The following is a 19934-nucleotide window of genomic DNA, read 5'->3' on the forward strand; positions in this document are numbered from 1 at the left end:
ACATTAACTAGATCGCTAACTGTAAATAACACCCACTGCTGGTTAGGGCCGTTACAATACCAGTATCACGATACTCGTTAGCATCGGGAAAGGAAACAAAACACAAAATGGATTAAACTTCTTTAGGAAAACAGCCCTAATGTTGGAAACAAACATCATTATGTTGTCATCCAGAGTCACATTTATTTATTTTCCAAGCTACAGCACAGAATATTTTACATACAGCAGGTTTTTAAAGGACCAAAGAGTGTAATCTGCTTCGCCATGGAAAAATATCACAATACTGGTATCATCCCGGCTGTACTGCTGGTAGTAGCCCTCACAATGGCCGGTGAGCACTTCACACCAAGCCATATCTCAAAGCCATGTCAAATATCTTGGTTGTAAAATAGTTGCTATTGAGAGTTGAGAAATAACTACACTTACAGCAGGCCCCAGCTAAACAGGCACAGGGCAGGGCACACACTTTCAATACAGGAATCATGAGGATAAAACAATGACCACAGTCTGGAGGCCTGACCATGCAAAAGACAAGTCCCAGAGTGGTAATATGTCTAATATTCTATCTGAGGTGCACATGGCTTCTTGGAAAAGATCTTTCACCATCAATCATTGCGGACATGGCTGGTTGATAACATTCCGTATCACTGTTGTTTTGTGGATTCAATTGAATAATAACAGCATATTAGGGCAAGTGGCCATAGACAGTTCTCTGGGCATTGTGTCTGCAGACTCCATAACAGAACATCAACAGAACTCACACTTCTTTGGCATTGTATGTTTTTGTCAGAGTGTATTAAATTGACAATTATCACCTTTAGGCTCAGAGCTCCTGCCCACAATTAGCAAAACATTTGAGAAACTCATTAATGTGAACACAGAGCATTTTTGACAAATTAACAAATCAAATTAGTTGTTTCAGTTGACATAATTAAGCAATTTGAGGATTAAAGCTATGTTGCTCTTGTAGCTGTTGCTTAATGGATTCACACACACACACACACACACACACACACACACACACACACACACACACACACACACACACACACACACACACACACACACACACACACAGAGCTGGTTTAATAGAGGCCACATATACAAAACGGGCAATATCTGTACCAACAGAACATAGACAGTGACAACGTCTAAATTACATATTCCACGAAACAAATGTAACATAGACACAGGAAGTCAGGAAGCAGGTGCAGTTAGTGAGTTTAATGATAACGAACATGGAATGATACAAAACAAGAAGCGTCTCACACAAACAATACTACCTGATGACTGACAAAACAGTGCTAGATAAATTGTAAGTAATGAAGTCCTGCACAGACTTTGCAGGTGTGCGTAATGATGGTTGCCAGGTGTGCGTAATGATGGTTGCCAGGTGTGCGTAAAGATGGGTTGCCAGAACCGGTGGATAGTAGACCGGTGACGTTGAGCGCCGGAGCGGGAGGAGACTTAACAACAATGAGCAAACCCAGTTAGCCATGTGAGCTGACTACAGTAATTGTGAGTGAGCCAAGAGTCAGGATTGTGACTGGCTGCACAGCGGAGCTGCAGAGTTTCAGCCAAGCAGATCCTGTCTGCCTGAGTGATTGGGCTAGGCGCAGGAAGACATGCCAGCTGCACCAGACCATGCGTCCATGCACCACCGCACCTGCACACACACAGAGGGCGTATTCCAGATTTACAGACATACTCTGTGCAGGCCTGCTCAGATTTGTAGATATTTGTAATCCCTGGTGATGTGTTTACCTTCTCAGAAATGCCATCAATATGATACAGTATAATGATCTTGTAATCTGCGCAGGCTAGACTGCACTCAATATGCATATAGAACTGTCTGTAGGTTACTTGTAACCAGTCAAGTAGTCAATCAACTGATGTGGCCCCTTAATTTGATATCTATGTAAATAAAACAGAGATCAGTGTGACAGTGAATACGTATATTCATAAGGCATGGTATGAAGTACAATAGTATATTGATATCTAAATAGAGCAGATAAAAAGACACGTGTAAACATTAATTTACTATATTATAATAACCCTGATGCTGTGGCATGGGGAATGGTCATCAATGTAAATCCTCTTACAATCTTGAATTACAGTACTGTAAGATCAGTAATACAACCACAACAATGGGTAACTTATATGTAGTGTTCTCAGAGAATACAAAAGACAGCGCATCATGTTGTGAGATTACATGGTATACAATGGCTCCATCTGCTGTTGGAAGCATAGTAATGCTTTTGGGGTTACAGGCTGACTACAGTAACTTGTTTGGTTCCATTGTGCTGAAAAATATATATATACTAGTTTTACATGGTGGTTACATTGACAGGTACAGTGTAATTACAGTGTAGATACACATTGTTGCATAGTACTTACATTGTTGCACAGCTAACTATAGCTGTTTGGACTTTGTAGGCTATCAATTAGGTTTGCAAATAAATTCTAATTGACAGTTGGGCCCAAACTACCCATACTACGTATCAATGTGTACACACACTGTAATTAACCTGTACCTACCAATCTAATAACATTGCAAATAGATCAGCTTTTAGGGTCACTTAAAGTAATGTGGGACTCATTGTTTTCCTGTTAGGTGTCTGCTCCTCTGATATGGTAGAAACACAACATTCTCATCATTCTCACCCACATCACATCCTCATACAAGATACAAGCATTTATTGTCTACCCATTTCCAAAACAGGCTTAATCGACAATAATAACATATTATGTTTTAAAGACACACTATCATCACTTTGGTCCTACTGTGGGCTACCTTAGCCAAAACAATCCTCCTGAGGAGAAATCATGTCAGTAATATTTTTGGCACTCATTTCACTTAAGAACACTTGTTGTGACTTAACAGAAATGTCAGCATTACACATTTTTAAAGCTTGCTATTTTAATCTGATAAAAAAATCTAACAGATTCACATTCTGTTGTCTATTCATAAATAAAATATGCATTTACATGTATTACAAAAATGACACCACACAACCAGGGCAGCTTTTTAAATATCATGTTAACTCATTCACTAAATTAACATTGTTATAAAATATGAACACATACTGTATACACGTCTACAGTAACTTTTATTCTAATATTCAGTGTTGTACCTTCAAGTACCGTACGATACGGTTTACAATTCAGCTAACACTACTACGCATCTATTAATTTATGACTCAGCAGAAATGAAACGTGATACAGCACTAAAGAGAGTCATCCAAAACAACAGGCTTATTGTCCATGCTATTGTCCATGCTACAGTCCTGCATACGCCCGTACTCAAAATCAAGAACCCCGTCATGTAGTAGACTCCGCTCGTTGGCGTTGTCAAAGCTGTTCTTGCCGTGGATTTGTTTGAGATGTTTGCGGAGCACGGGCTTGTGTGCGAACACCATGTCGCAGTAGTTACAGCGATGGGGCTTGTCTCCACTGTGTAAGTTCTGGTGGTCCAGGAGAGAGCATTTCTGAGTGAAGGTCTTGCCACATATGTTGCATTGAAAGGGCTTGATGCCAGCGTGGACCCGCATGTGCCGGTGCAGGTTACCCTTCTGGGTGAACGTCTTTCCACACAGCAGGCACATGAACAGCTTGTGCATCTTGAGGTGGTTGGCGTAGTTCTCTAGCTGGCGGAACACACGGGCACACTTTGGGCACTGGTGGTACCACTGAAGAGATTTGTCTGAGTTTCGTAGGTGCCCCCCCAGATTAGGTCTCCCTGTGGCTGAGGTGGGTAGTGGGGGGGGGCTGAGCGGGTATCCTGGCATATGTGGTATGGTCATCTCACCAGCCCGGGTGTCCACGGTGGAGTTGATTAGGGAGTGCTGGGGCTCAGGGGAGTGTAATGACGATGGGGGGCTGGTGTGGAAGCACCCTGCAATGGAGGCAGAGGAGCGTTCAGACATCTCCGACACCCGCTCACAAATGGCCTCCACCTTTACGATGGTGATGGGGCTCTCCTCGCCCTCACCCCTGTCTCGCCTCTGGGTAGGGGTCATCGGCTGAATTATCACATCATCATCTTCATCATCCTCCTCCTCATGATTTATTACCTGGGCATGGGGCAGCTCCTGTATTTTCTGGATGGGAGAGGCTCTGAGAGTCTCTCCATCTCCTTCCTCCTCCTGAGGTTGCTGTTTCACTTGGCAGTGTCGTGGCTGGATGAACTTCTTTAGAGCCTGGGTGCACTGCTCCACCACGTGGCCCATCTGGAGGAAGCTGGCCACAGTTAGGTAGTTGACCAGCTCCAGCTCAGGCAGCTCCAGGGTGCCTGTGTAGCAGGACAGCAGCAGCCGCTGGCCCACCTCTGCCTCCTGGGTCATGGAGATCTGGACCTCCCTTGTGGACGAGTCCTGAAGAAAGAACTGGTCCCGGAGGAAGGGAGAACCGGCAGCCAACACCACCTTGTGTCCGGGGACCTAATAATATTTATAAATAATGTAATAAAATGTATAGCACAATTCATACAGAGACTGCACCTCATGGTGATGTGCCTAATAAAATAATGATACAAATAAGATACTAAATATATAAAAACTTGGTAAACAGAAAATGCTTATAATATAAGCAGCAGAGAATGCTTATAATATGTGCAAAAACACAGGTGGCTGATAGATGTGTACCTCCAGGTCATTGATACGCACGGTGACATCACAGAAGCGGGTCTGGCGGCGAAGCAGGTTCATCTTCTGCAGCATAGAGTCTCCGAAGGTTCCGAAGCGGAACTGGAGGATCACCTGGTTCTGCTGCTGGGCCATGGACATTGTGGCTTCCTGCAGCTGCCTGCAGGCCTGGTGGGAGGGAGAAAAACACAGTGGCAATGCATTTGATAACAGGTATATGGAATATCATGTGGTTAAAATGCATTTTAAGACTTTTTATAAGAATATGATCCCTTTATGAGGTAGTATTAACAGAATCACCCTGATTTAATAACAGCCAGCTTGAGGCAGTTGAAAATGTCCTAGATAGACATAATATGTCATTATAAAGGCTTAAGACATCAAAACGGCTCAAACTACATTATAAGGGTCAAGCATGATGATAAGAGAGTGCAACATTAATTTATGTTTCTGAGCAATGACTATCAGTGTAATGTGAAGTGTACCATACCCAAATAGAAAATCATGACATAATATTTTCGTTATTATCAAATAAATCTTTGAACAATCAATAATGCTGATATTATAAGAGATCAATATGAAAACTGAAACATATCAAGCCGTAAAACAATCTCAATTGATAATATAGTAGGATTATTATTCTTAGGCCTATTATTATGCTGCTGTGCGGAGACATGGTTGACAGCAGACGCGGAGCCTAATCGTCAGAAGACAAACTGATGTTTGATAAATATTCAGAAAAAATGATGTCACTCCATTTGGATCAAACAGAAACACAGCTAGGCGTCATTCATTGTTTTAGTGAAACGATCAAGCAAGCGCATATTATGTCTACTCGGCGTTCTTTCTCTTCATCACGGGAATCTAGATGCGGCTCTAAAACAGTGGCCATATTTTACCAGTGTCCCGAATGTAAAGACAACAGCATTACTATATTTCAGCGCTAGAGAAAACATTCACCTATCGTCTATTGTCAATAGGAAAATCACGCCTCGAAAACTGTCTCGGTAAAATCACTTTACATGAATCTACTTTTCAATCTAGAATCGTCTTGAAAAAGATTGCAGTTTGCCTACAGTGCGGAAGTGCTAGTAAGGAGGTTCGTCACTAGATCCCACAGCCATAAAGTCATAAACCCCGCCTATTTCTACCGTTTATTTTCCGAAAATTCGTTTTTAAAGCTAACCCTAACCTTAACCACACTGCTAACCTTATGCCAATCCCTAACCTTAAATTACGACCAAGAAGCACATTTTTATTTTCACACATTTATACGATAATAGCCACATTTCACTTTGTGGCTGTGGTAACTAGTGGAAACCAGTGAGGAGGGGCAGCGCCACAGAGTTTCTAAACTGAGAGACCCGACATCGCGAGACTTCCGGGAATACTTGCGAAGCAGACTCGGCAGACCGGGGTTAAAGAGGTCAATGGGCGCATTCGAGAGAATCACTTCTGTCAAATTGATGTACATCGTTGGTCACTGCCTTTAAAAAAATCACGTGATCAAAGGTCATGAAGTTTTGATAGCAGTAGGTAGCAAGTTATGTTTATTTGTACTAATAGCACAAACTCTGAGAACATCGAGTTATAGGATTCAGAAGGGGCGTGGCATTGATGGAGTTCCATGGCCATGAGTTTGCGCTATTAGTACATAAAGACATTGTGCTAATTTGTACATAAAGTACATAATGAATGAGAGACTGGGTTGCAACTCCTTCTATATAAAATAGATTTTGATGAAAATGAAAACATTTGTCACTTTCACGAGTTTGTAATAATGACATGTTCTCAGCTACATAAAATAACTGCTTTGAATCTAGGTTGTACTATTAGAAATCGATCAAATTAACAACTTAGTTTTTAAAAATCACTTCTGTCATTGAGCACGTTTGAGTGGTAAGTCGAACTCATTATCAAATCAATCTGTGAGCAAGAGACTCAAATATCACATGAATATTCCTCCATTGTACATGAATCGCAGCAAATTAGTTGCTGTTTCAGTCACGTCTTTGGTCACCTTCGCATGGGTCAAACAAAAACACCCTTATGAGTGGCTGACGATAGATACTCACACAATACAGTCGATGGATGCATGATGAAGTCGGTAACCATAGCTAGCTAGCTATTATAAAGTGAATTTTTAAATTTCTTATCTGATAAGAAATTACCAATACATTTGTAGTTTCTGTATTTCGGCCCGCATAATTCTGGACTATTATTATATTTAAATCAGTTATGTGTATTGCTTTATCATCTTGATTACCAACCACGACGAGACAGCCCACAGGGAGGTGGTGAGGGAACTCAGAGTGTGAAGAAGGCGCAACAGTTCCTCTTCAACCTCAGGAGGCTGAAGAAATTTGGCTTGTCACCCAAACCCTCACAAACTTTTACAGATGCACAGCATCCTGTCGGGCTATATCACCGCCTGGTACAGTAAATGCACCGCCCACAACCGCAAGGCCCTCCAGAGGGTGGTGTGGTCTGCACAACGCATCACCAAGGGCAAACTACCCTCCCTCCAGGACACTTACAGCACCCGATGTCACAGGAAGGCCCAAAAAATCATCAAGGACAACAACCACCCGAGTCACTGCCTTTTCACACCTGTGAGGGTTGAAAATATGCTTGGCCTATCATGAGGGTGTCTGTGTATGTTAAAAGCAACATTTTGAAACATACAGTGCCTTGCGAAAGTATTCGGCCCCCTTGAACTTTGCGACCTTTTGCCACATTTCAGGCTTCAAACATAAAGATATAAAACTGTATTTTTTTGTGAAGAATCAACAACAAGTGGGACACAATCATGAAGTGGAACGACATTTATTGGATATTTCAAACTTTTTTAACAAATCAAAAACTGAAAAATTGGGCGTGCAAGATTATTCAGCCCCTTTACTTTCAGTGCAGCAAACTCTCTCCAGAAGTTCAGTGAGGATCTCTGAATGATCCAATGTTGACCTAAATGACTAATGATGATAAATACAATCCACCTGTGTGTAATCAAGTCTCCGTATAAATGCACCTGCACTGTGATAGTCTCAGAGGTCCGTTAAAAGCGCAGAGAGCATCATGAAGAACAAGGAACACACCAGGCAGGTCCGAGATACTGTTGTGAAGAAGTCTAAAGACGGATTTGGATACAAAAAGATTTCCCAAGCTTTAAACATCCCAAGGAGCACTGTGCAAGCGATAATATTGAAATGGAAGGAGTATCAGACCACTGCAAATCTACCAAGACCTGGCCGTCCCTCTAAACTTTCAGCTCATACAAGGAGAAGACTGATCAGAGATGCAGCCAAGAGGCCCATGATCACTCTGGATGAACTGCAGAGATCTACAGCTGAGGTGGGAGACTCTGTCCATAGGACAACAATCAGTCGTATATTGCACAAATCTGGCCTTTTTGGAAGAGTGGCAAGAAGAAAGCCATTTCTTAAAGATATCCATAAAAAGTGTTGTTTAAAGTTTGCCACAAGCCACCTGGGAGACACACCAAACATGTGGAAGAAGGTGCTCTGGTCAGATGAAACCAAAATTGAACTTTTTGACAACAATGCAAAACGTTTGTTTGGCGTAAAAGCAACACAGCTCATCACCCTGAACACCCCGTCCCCACTGTCAAACATGGTGGTGGCAGCATCATGGTTTGGGCCTGCTTTTCTTCAGCAGGGACAGGGAAGATGGTTAAAATTGATGGGAAGATGGATGGAGCCAAATACAGGACCATTCTGGAAGAAAACCTGATGGAGTCTGCAAAAGACCTGAGACTGGGACGGAGATTTGTCTTCCAACAAGACAATGATCCAAAACATAATGCAAAATCTACAATGGAATGGTTCAAAAATAAACATATCCAGGTGTTAGAATGGCCAAGTCAAAGTCCAGACCTGAATCCAATCGAGAATCTGTGGAAAGAACTGAAAACTGCTGTTCACAAATGCTCTCCATCCAACCTCACTGAGCTCGAGCTGTTTTGCAAGGAGGAATGGGAAAAAATGTCAGTCTCTCGATTTGCAAAACTGATAGAGACATATCCCAAGCGACTTACAGCTGTAATCGCAGCAAAAGGTGGCGCTACAAAGTATTAACTTAAGGAGGCTGAATAATTTTGCGCGCCCAATTTTTCAGTTTTTGATTTGTTAAAAAAGTTTGAAATATCCAATAAATGTCGTTCCACTTTATGATTGTGTCCCACTTGTTGTTGATTCTTCACAAAAAAATACAGTTTTATATCTTTATGTTTGAAGCCTGAAATGTAGCAAAAGGTCGCAAAGTTCAAGAGGGCCGAATACTTTCGCAAGGCACTGTAATATACAGTTGTCGGAAGTTTACATATACCATAGCCAAATACATTTACACTCAGATTTTCACAATTCCTGACAATTAATCCTTCTAAAAATGCCCTGTTTTAGCTCAGTTAGGATCACCACTTTATTTTAAGAATGTGAAATGTCAGAATAATAGTAGAGAGAATGATTTATTTCAGCTTTTATTTATTTCATCACATTCCCAGTGGGTCTGACGTTTACATACACTCAATTAGTATTTGGTAGCATTGCCTTTAAATTGTTTAACTTGGGTCAAACGTTTCAGGTAGTCTTCCACAAGCTTCCCACAATAATTTGGGAGAATTTTTACCCATTCCTCCTGACAGAGCTGGTGTAACTGAGTCAGGTTTGTAGGCCTCCTTGCTCGCACTCACTTTTTCAGTCCTGTCCACAAATTTTCTATAGGATTGAGGTCAGGGCTTTGTGATGGCCACTCCAATACCTTGACTTTGTTGTCCTTAAGCCATTTTGCCACAACTTTGGAAGTATGCTTTGAGTCATTGTCAATTTGGAAGACCGATTTGCGACCAAATTTTAACTTCCTAACTGATGTCTTGAGATGTTGCTTCAATATATCCACATAATTTTCCTTTCCTCGTAATGCTATCTATTTTGTAAAGTGCACTAGTCCCCCCTGCAGCAAAGCACCCCCACAACATGATGCTGCCACCCCGTGCTTCAAGGTTGGGAAGGTGTTCTTCGGCTTGCAAGCCTCCCCCTTTTTCCTCCAAACATAACGATGGTCATTATTGCCAAACAGTTCTATTTTTGTTTCATCAGACCAGAGAACATTTCTACAAAAAGTAATATCTTTGTCCCCATGTGCAGTTGCAAACCGTAGTCTGGCTTTTTTATGGCTGTTTTGGAGCATTGGCTTCTTCCTTGCTGAGCTGCCTTTCAGGTTATGTCGATAGAGGACTCGTTTTACTGTAGATATAGATATTTTGTACCTGTTTCCTCCAGCATCTTCACAAGGCCCTTTGCTGTTGTTCTGGGATTGATTTGCACTTTTAGCAACAAAGTACGTTCATCTCTAGGAGACAGAACGCGTCTCCTTCCTGAGCGGTATGACGGCCGCGTGGTCCCATGGTGTTTATACTTGCGTACTATTGTTTGTACAGATGAACATGGTACCTTCAGGCATTTGGAAATTGCTCCCAAGGATGAACCAGACATGTGAAGGTCTACAATTATTTTTCTGAGGTCTTGGCTGATTTCTTTTGATTTTCCCATGATGTCAAGCAAAGAGGCACTGAGTTTGAAGGTAGGCCTTGCAATACATCCACAAGTACACCTCCAATTGACTCATATTATGTAAATGAGCATTTCAGAAGCTTCTAAAGCCATGACATAATTTTCTGGAATTTTCCAAGCTGTTTAACTAGTTAAGGCTCATTTGTAATTCATATATACAGAAATATATATTTTTTTAAACTGTACACTACACTTCCTATGCATCATGTAAATACTCCAAAGCCGGTTCATCTCAATATCTAATTTCCTTCATCCGTATTGATCTGATGAACACAGGATAGGTGTAGTATTTCATCAAATGAGAGACTTAATTTCAACCAGAAGAGAATGTGAAACTCTTTATTGAAAGAAGTTAATTATCCAAGTGTTATAAATACATGCATTATAAATATTAGAATTGTGATATTATGAATACAAGTTCAATCTTTACTTCAAAACAGAGGAAGAAAGAGGTGGCGAGAGAGGTGTAAAAGACAGAAAGGGAAAGAGGTAAGGACATAGGAGTAGGGAAAGCAGCATGTGTTTAATGAATCACAGTGCTATCCTAATATTCTCTCAGCTCGTCACAATTACATGTAGTGATCTCCTAACCAGCCTTGGGCTCCCAGTCAGCCTGAAGGTTATCTTAATAGCGGGTGAGGTGGCGATGATGGGACTGGGGGTTGGCATCCTCTCTCACATCAAAACATACCTGCAGACGAGAGACAGATGGCGAGATATAATTTTTTTAAACACAAGACTTAAACATGCTAACACTGTCAGTCATCAATCATCAAAAGGTGAAATGCAAAACTGACCTTGGATCATTAAATCTGGGACTACTGCATCTCTATCTGTATTTCAATGTAAAGCATATCTTTAATAATACTTCCTGTTGACCTGACCAAGTGACATCTCACCTCTGACCATGCTGTGCCCTCTATGTAGCCAGTTCAGATGCAGGAGGGGTTCACCGACAGCTGCTATAACCTAGAGGATTTAGGGAGAAGGGGAGAGAGGGATGTGTGTGCGGCCTCACCTGGTGTCCACACTAAGTGGCTGCAGTGTACTCTATGCTGAAAAACATGAACGGACACACGAGGACTGACAATATAGAGTAGTTATATAAATAATTAAGTGTCTTACTGTTCTCCATGGTTGGCCCTCTTTCCTTTTCTTTGAAGATGGAGGAGCCACAGCTATACACCTGAGCCTGCTTACTGCACAACATAATCAATCAATCAATCAGATTGATACATGAGTGTGTAGGTGTGGGTTAAAGGGTGTCTAATTGTTCTGCATTTTTCGATATGGGTGACTTAAAATAGCCTGTTTTGTTTTTGTACATATATCACACCCTTACCTAAACAGCACCCTCACCTAATAAGTAGAAATCAAAGTGATAGAAAATGGGAATTGAATAACTGCAGTTGACATAGCTAAGTAAAGGGAAGAATCCTCTTATTGCAATGTGGATGGCTCTTAGAAGAGCCTTTGGTTGTGCATAGTCTAATCTATGGTGTTGCCATGGAACAGCAAACTCTTCGAAGAAGTAGGAGGTGAAGATCTCCTGCACACGGAATACCTGTCTTGCTGCGTTGTTGTACCCCATTCTTGAAACATCCTGCAGAGCAGGAGACTTCTACTCTGGCACACAGCGGTGAGCTGCAGATCCCCTCCTGTTCCTCATGTCCATGCTCATGAAGTTATGAAGGACATAGGTAGCCATCACACGCCTGAATTCCTCCAGGAGGCAGTCCCAGATGACACTGGTCACCCAATCTTGCAGTGCCCTACACGGTAACTTGGATCATATGATCCAAGATGGTGTAGAATTCAGACGTCTTTGTCTTTGTCTTGTCTCGTCCCATGTATATATCTTTTTCTATCTTTTTCTTTGCATTCTTTTTAATATTTTTCCTAAACCTCAACTTCAAATTACTATCCTCCACACCCAATGTGGTGTGGATCTGTTTTTTTTCTTAAGTATTTCTATTTACCTTGGAACTGGAATACCTCAACTGAAGCTAGTTAGCTAACTAGCTACCAGCTTTCAGCCAGGTAACCACTGCTAGCGGTCATCAGCTAACCTTTAGCAACGTGTTTCGAACCAGAGCATACCGGACCTATTTTTCTCCCCATATCCTTGGATTCCTACTGCAAACTCGGAACCTTTTAATCTGGATCATTGCAGCTAGCTAACCGCAACCCGGGTTGACTACTCCTGGCTAACGTTTCCGTCCCGGAGCTAGCACCAACTAGCCTGGAGCTAGGCCATGCTAGACCCATCTCCCGGCTAGGGCTCCTGGGCTACTCCTGAAGCCCACTCCTCGGCTACAATATCCGGACCCCTTCTACTGCCGGTATGGGGCACGGAACCCCGCCGATCCTTCACGACTGCAATACCGACATAATCTGCCCGAGGATCCCAACAGGCCCCTCAGGTGCGACGTCCCGTGAAGGCCCATTCTGCTAACTGTGGCCTGCTAGCTATCTAGAGCATATTGGACTGTTAACTGAGCCATCGGCCAGTTTCTTGGACCACTATACCCATTTTGCCATTTGAACTTGGACCCCTCTGCTACTTGGAGCCCTACTAATTCCACGACTGGTCTATCGACGTCACCGCACGAGGAGGCAAAAACAGACTTTCCCCCATTGCGACGTCCATATAAGGCCCTTATGCTAGCTTGCTATCCCCGGCCTGCTAACTGCTAGCTTGCTAGCCCCGGCCTGCTAACTGTCTGAATCGCCGTGTCCCCAGCCAGCCCAACCACTCACTGGACCCATACGATCACTTGGCTACGCATGCCTCTCCCTAATATCAATATGCCTTGTACATTACTGTCCTGGTTAGTGATTACTGTCTTATTTCACTGTAGAGCCTCTAGCCCTGCTCAATATGCCTTAACCAACCATGCTGTTCCACCTCCCACATATACGATGACATCACCTGGTTTAAACGTCTCTAGAGACTATATCTCTCTCATCATTACTCAATGCCTAGGTTTACCCCCAATGTACTCTCTTCCTACCATACCTTTGTCTGTACATTATGCCTTGAATCTATGCTATCGTGCCCAGAAACCTGCTCCCTTTACTCTCTGTTCCGAACGTGCTAGACGGACAGTTCTTATAGCCTTTAGCCGTACCCTTATCCTACTTCTCCTCTGTTTCTCTGGTGATGTAGAGGTTAATCCAGGACCTGCAGTGCCAAGCCTCACTCCAACTCCCCAGGTGCTCTCATGCCAAGCCTCACTCCAACTCCCCAGGTGCTCTCATTTGTTGACTTCTGTAACCGTAAAAGCCTTGGTTTCATGCATGTTAACATTAGAAGCCTACTCCCTAAATGTACTTTATTCACTGCTTTGGCACATTCTGCCAACCTGGATGTCTTAGCCGTGTCTGAATCCTGGCTTAGGAAAACCACCAAAACCCCTGAAATGTCCATCCCTAACTATAACATTTTCCTCCAAGATAGAACTGCCAAAGGGGGCGGTGTGGCAATCTACTGCAGAGATAGAACTCTGCAGGCAATCTTACCATCCAGGTCTGTACCAAAACAATTCGAGCTTCTACTTCTAAAAATTCACCTTTCCAGAAACAAGTCTCTCACTGTTGCCGCTTGCTATAGACCACCCTCTGCCTCCAGCTGTGCCCTGGACACCATATGTGAATTCATTTCCCCCCCATATATCTTCTGAGCTCGTGCTGCTAGATGACCTAAACTGGGACATGCTTAACACCCCGGCCATCCTACAATCTAAGTTTGATGCCCTCAAACTCACACAAATTATCAATGAACCTACCAGGTACAACCCTAAATCCGGAAACATGGGCACCCTCATAGATATCATCCTAACTAACTTGCCCTCCAAATACACTGTTTTCAACCAAGATCTCAGCGATCACTGCCTCATTGCCTGCATCCATAGTGGGTCTGCGGTCAAACGACCACCCCTCATCACTGTCAAACGCTCCCTAAAACACTTCAGCGAACAGGCCTTTCTAATCGACCTGGCCGGGGTATCCTGGAATGACATTGACCTCATCCTGTCAGTAGAGGATGCCTGGTTATTCTTTAAATGTGCCTTCCTCAGCATCTTAAATAAGCATGCTCCATTCAAAAAATGTAGAACCAGGAATAGATTTAGCTCTTGGTTCACTCCAGACCTGTCTGCCCTTGACCAGCACAAAAACATCCTGTGGCGTTCTGCATTAGCATCGAATAGCCCCCGTGATATGCACATTTTGAGTGAAGTTAAGAACCAATATGCACAGGCAGTTTACACCTTTATTTAATCTTTATTTAACTAGGCAAGTCAGTTAATTAAGAACACATTCTTATTTTCAATGACGGCCTAGGAACGGTGGGTTAACTTGCTTTGTTCAGGGGCAGAACGACAGATTTTTACCTTGTCAGTTCAGGGATTCAATCTTGCAACTTTACGGTTAACTAGTCCAACGCTCTAACCACCTGCCTCACGAGGAGCCCGCCTGTTATGCGAATGCAGTAAGAAGCCAAGTGTTAGAGTTGCGTCAATTCAAATCTGGTATCAGGATAAATATGACAATGAGTCACCGATTGTATACTATGTATTTTTTATTAGCTGATCAATAAGTGGTAAATGCAATTTTCGTATATACGGGCTCTCTGTCCCACCTCGCAGGGAAAAAACAGAGAACTGACAAGATGTATGTAAACAGTATTCTTTATACTGTGATAGACAGTTCCAACCCGTCTGTTGGCCTATCACAGCAGAGACTGGGCGTGGTTTAAACTTGCTCAGCCTATTGCAGGTGCTCAGGCGGGTCCCCGCCTCTTGGCGCTTCTGTTGATAGATGTAACTGTTGCTGCGAAGAACATCCATGCGTTCATACCGTTATCTCGCACCTGGCTCCTGTTATCTAACGAAAGACTGCTTGTTCTCGCAACACCCCGCTCTGAATGTGCCCCCCTCCCAACTCATTGAACAGATCCTGTCTTCTGTATTTTTCCATCATGAGAAAGGCCCATGGCCTTGAAACTGTTAAACAATGTTTCAAGTCAGCTATGTTGCATAACACATACATACATCCACACAAGCCAACAGCAGATAATATTCAATCACATATATGGTAACGGGCTATAGTGCATAACACAGAAACCTCATACAAGGTAAGTTGCTAGCTAGCATTAAACTTAATCAATCATAATCACTAGTTATAACTACACATGGTTGATAATATTACTAGTTTATCTAGCGTGTCCTGCGTTGCATATAATCGATGCCGTGCGCATTTGCGAAAAAGGACTGTCGTTGCTCCAATGTGTACCTAACCATAAACACCAATGACATTCTTAAAATAAATACACGGAAGTATATATTTTTAAACCTGCATATTTAGCTAAAAGAAATCCAGGTTAGCAGGCAATATTAACCAGGTGAAATTGTGTCACTTCTCTTGCGTTCATTGCACGCAGAGTCAGGGTATATGCAACAGTTTGGGCCGCCTGGCTCATTGCGAACTAATTTGCCAGAATGTTACGTAATTATGACATAACATTGAAGGTTGTGCAATGTAACAGGAATATTTAGACTTAGGGATGCCACCTGTTAAGATAAAATACGGAACGGTTCCGTATTTCACTGAAAGAATAAACGTTCTGTTTTCGAGATGATAGTTTCCGGTTTCGACCATATTAATGACCTAAGGCTCGCATTTCTGTGTTATTATGTTATAATTAAGTCTATGATTTGATAGAGCAGTCTGACTGAGTGATGGTAGGCAGCAGCAGGCTCATAAGCATTCATTCAAACAGCACTTTCGTGCGTTTTGCCAACAGCTCTGCTGTTTATGACTTCAAGCCTATCAACTCCCGAGATTAGGCTGGTGTAACCATGTGAAATGGCTTGCTAGTTAGCAGGGTGCGCGCTAATAGCGTTTCAAATGTCACTCGCTCTGAGACTTGGAGTGGTTGGTCCCCTTGCTCTGCATTGGTAATGCTCCTTCGAGGGTGGCTGTTGTCGTTGTGTTCCTGGTTCGAGCCCAGGTAGGGGTGAGGAGAGGGACAGAAGCTATACTGTTACACTGGCAATACTAAAGTGCCTATAAGATCATCCAATAGTCAAAGGTACATGAAATACAAATTGTATAGAGAAATGGTCCTATAATTCCTATAATAACTACAACCTAAAACGTCTTACCTGGGATTATTGAAGACTCATGTTATTAAAAGGAACCACCAGCTTTCATATGTTCTCATGTTCTGAGCAAGGAACGTAAACGTTCGCTTACTTACATGGCACATATTGCACTTTTACTTTCTTCTCCAACGACTTTATTTATGTATTATGTTAAGTTAAAATAAGTGTTCATTCAGTATTATTGTAATTGTCATTATTACAAACACATTTTTTATTTATTTAATCGGCCGATTAATCGGCAGCGACTTTTTTTTGTCCTTTTTTTGCAATCGGTATCGGCGTTCAAAAATCATAATCGGTCGACCTCTAATATAGATTATTGATTGTATGTTTGTTTATTCCATGTGTGTAACTGGTTTCTTCTTCCTCCTCTGAGGAGGAGTAGTAGGAAGGATCGGAGGACCAAAATACAGCGTGGTATGTATCCATAATGTGATTTAATGGAAAATGTATACAAAATACAAAAGAACAAGAGAATCAAAATGAAAACCGAAACAGTCCCGAATGGTGCAAACACTGAAACGGAAAAAGAATCACCCACAACTCAAGGGTGAAAACAGGCTACCTAAGTATGGTTCTCAATCAGGGACAATGATAGACAGCTGCCTCTGATTGAGAACCATACAAGGTCAAACACAGAAATCCCAAATCATAGAAAAAAGAACATAGACTGCCCACCCCAACTCACGCCCTGACCATACTAAAACAAAAACAAAGCAACTAAGGTCAAAACGTGACAATGTCTAACTCTGTGTTATTGTATGTGTCGAACTGCTTTGCTTTATCTTGACCAGGTCGCAGTTGCAAATGAGAACTTGTTCTCAACTAGCCTACCTGGTTAAATAAAGGTGAAATAAAATTTTAAAAAATAAAAAACTAGGTAATTGTTTTGAAATAATCTCCAGTTACAAGGTATCTGTAGGAATATGGAAGATAATGTCATTATTAGACTTTTACATCACCAGGTAATTGTGGATTACTAAAGTATAATATCCCTTATAACAAATCATGATAACATTGGACAGATAGATGCATGTGCACACACATGTGCATGTGACAATTACAGGATCATATCAAGGATAGCATCACAAATGAATACATAAATACCACCTGAAACTTGATGATATTTGATCATTTGAATCAGCAGTGCAGTGCTAAGGCAAAAACAAAAATGCGCTCCCCTTTGAGTCCCCTGGACCAGGACTGAGAACCACTGCTCTTCAGTGGGACCTTATTCATCTGTAGACAGGCTTTCATAGCTCTCTTTATCTGAGGACAGAAAATCTCTCAAGAAACAAACTTCATTATACTCAAATTACACCGCTCTGAATATTATGTTTTTTAATATCTCCATCTTCACTTCTAGGGACTGGAACTACACAAGTACCTGCCCTATCCAGAATAGCTTACTCTCTCACTTTGACAGTTGGGGCTGCTATCCTTTCACCCTCCACCTAAATGGTTGTTAGCTAGCTACCTACCTACAAATGCATTTGGAGTTTTTACAGTGATAAATACATCAAAACAGCTAGCCAATTAAGTAGCTGGGGATATTTAATTCACTTAGCTAGCTATCTATTCAGTATGTAAAGTTGGTTAGATCGCTAGCTAGCTCATTTAGCAGCTAATTTGAGTTAGCCTGTACTGTAGCTAGCTAGCTAATAATACATGTGGGTTTTTTTACATTTTCGAAATGTATTTACTTACATAGGTTCTCCCAGCCATGTGAACAATTGGAAACAGGACAGCAAAGTTTGTTTTGTCACCAGAGCGTTTTAGAGCATATTACTATTGAACTATTTACCCATTTAATAACCAGACCTTCATACAAACTTGCAATGCTGAATTCTTGACACACAATCGAACGTGCTGCCATATGCTGCCAGCACGCCCTCAAGGTAATCACAATGGGTGACCTAAGTGGCACGCGGCAATTTACCGCTTGCTAGTGTACACATGCCCCGCGAGAATTGTTCATGTTACTGAACTAAATCTTAATATCCACATAATTGGGGAAATTTGCTTTTACTTTTTTTCCCCCTTATGTGTGGAATAATACATAGAATTCCTTGTAATTAGATATTCTGGTGCAACAATTGTAGTGTCATGGAGGCACACCTTGTTCTTATCCCTGGTCCCATTGCATATTGACAGCTACATGTATGACATCTTCTATTGTGTCCTCCTGGCTGTACCGACTGTCGTATCTGCTACTTTCCTGATTCATCTTGCAACTTGTAGATCTGTCATAGTGCCTTTGATTTGACGGCATGCACATGCGCAGTTCGGCTGGACACGATTGTTAGACCCTATTATGTATTTCTGCGCAAGAGTTTAGCTAGCTAATTGCCCATGACATCGCCTATTAGCGTGAAAATGGATGTGTATTGGGAGAAGCAGTATCTACATATCTTCATACTAAATCAACCAGATTTTGCGCCGCTCTCTAAACTAGAGGAGTCTGGAGAGGGATGACTATTTAAAGTGGTAGAGCTTAATTTCAGCTGCTGGTCAGTGGTGAGTGAGTGGTAACAAGGACCCAGTGTTGCCAACTCCTCAGTAAGGAAAGTAGCTTTTGGCGGTCCTTTAAATTTTTTATTTATTTTTTTTTTTAATTATTTTTTATTAATAACAAATCAATACATAAAGCACATGAGGGAACACAAGCATACATAGATTACAAACAATAGACAATCGAGCTAGGGGGTACAATATCACATTACAATTACACAAGGACCTTAAGAGACATGCATATACTTACAATTCGAACAGCTTTTTTGTTAGTAGAGCATTTAACCGTCTTAAAATACAGTTCAATTTCTTTTTGTAGGGTACGAAAATGTGGTTTTCTGTTTGTAAATTTATATTTGTGTATATGAAATTTGGCCAAAAGAATAATGAAATGAATTAAATAAAAATGATTCCGCTTATTTCTATTGTATGTAAAGAATCCAAACAGTACATCTCTCCACAATAGTGTAAAATCTTCATAAATGTGTTCAATTATAAACCTACTGATTGATGTCTTGCCACAGTTTTCTTACATGCATACAATGCCAAAAAAGATGCACAACTGTTTCTGGGTGGTCATTACAAAAGGAGCAATTTGAGGGTCAGGTCTTGACATGTTCCTGAATAACATAGCAACACCTGAGGGAATGGCATCTAAAACAATTGCAACATCTTTAGGTGTTACAGGGACCTTGTAAAGTGATAAGAATTCTTTATAACTGAGTAAAAGACCCTCTGCATTTACCAGTTGGCTCAGTTTACCAGTTGACCAGTTGCTAAAAACAGAGAGGTATTTTTATACAATATATCCCGATTATTCCATATATAATATCTATGTGGAGAAAAATTGTGTTTATAAATTAAGGACCATGACAAGAAGACCTGCCGATGAAAAGCAGAAAGTTTCACTGGAACTTTGTCAATATTATAATTGCAAAACAACATGAAGTTAAGGCCACCAAAAGTAGAGAAGACATGATGAGGAATAACATTCCAGATAGAAGTGGGTCTTCTTAGGAATTGTT

At 41.6% G+C, this 19934-nt stretch overlaps 1 protein-coding gene across 3 annotated transcripts; it reads right to left on the reverse strand.

The window, feature by feature from the left end:
* Positions 1–1204: 1204 nt before the first annotated feature.
* Positions 1205–5773, reverse strand: LOC109877568 (zinc finger and BTB domain-containing protein 26). Of its 3 annotated transcripts, none has more exons than XM_020469802.2 (3): positions 5720–5773; positions 4644–4811; positions 1205–4439 (listed from the first exon to the last, which is right to left on the reverse strand). In XM_020469802.2, the coding sequence occupies exons 2-3, from the start codon at positions 4782–4784 to the stop codon at positions 3228–3230; spliced, it is 1353 nt and encodes a 450-aa protein (XP_020325391.1). In that variant the 5' UTR covers positions 4785–4811; positions 5720–5773; the 3' UTR covers positions 1205–3227. The 3 variants fall into 3 exon arrangements, with proteins under 3 accessions (XP_020325391.1, XP_020325385.1, XP_031674712.1); XM_020469796.2 differs by having other exon boundaries at positions 5604–5748; XM_031818852.1 differs by having other exon boundaries at positions 4944–5736.
* Positions 5774–19934: the final 14161 nt, after the last annotated feature.

Source organism: Oncorhynchus kisutch, linkage group LG3 (assembly GCF_002021735.2).
Source record: "Oncorhynchus kisutch isolate 150728-3 linkage group LG3, Okis_V2, whole genome shotgun sequence".
In the NCBI taxonomy this organism is placed as follows: domain Eukaryota; kingdom Metazoa; phylum Chordata; class Actinopteri; order Salmoniformes; family Salmonidae; genus Oncorhynchus; species Oncorhynchus kisutch.

Coding starts and splice junctions, on each gene's coding strand:
- LOC109877568 (XM_020469802.2), bottom strand. CDS start 4,784: ATGTCCATGGCCCAGCAGCAGAACCAGGTGATCCTCCAGTTCCGCTTC. Junction 4,440..4,643: donor TGCGTATCAATGACCTGGAG/GTACACATCTAT, acceptor AAATATTATTAG/GTCCCCGGACACAAGGTGGT.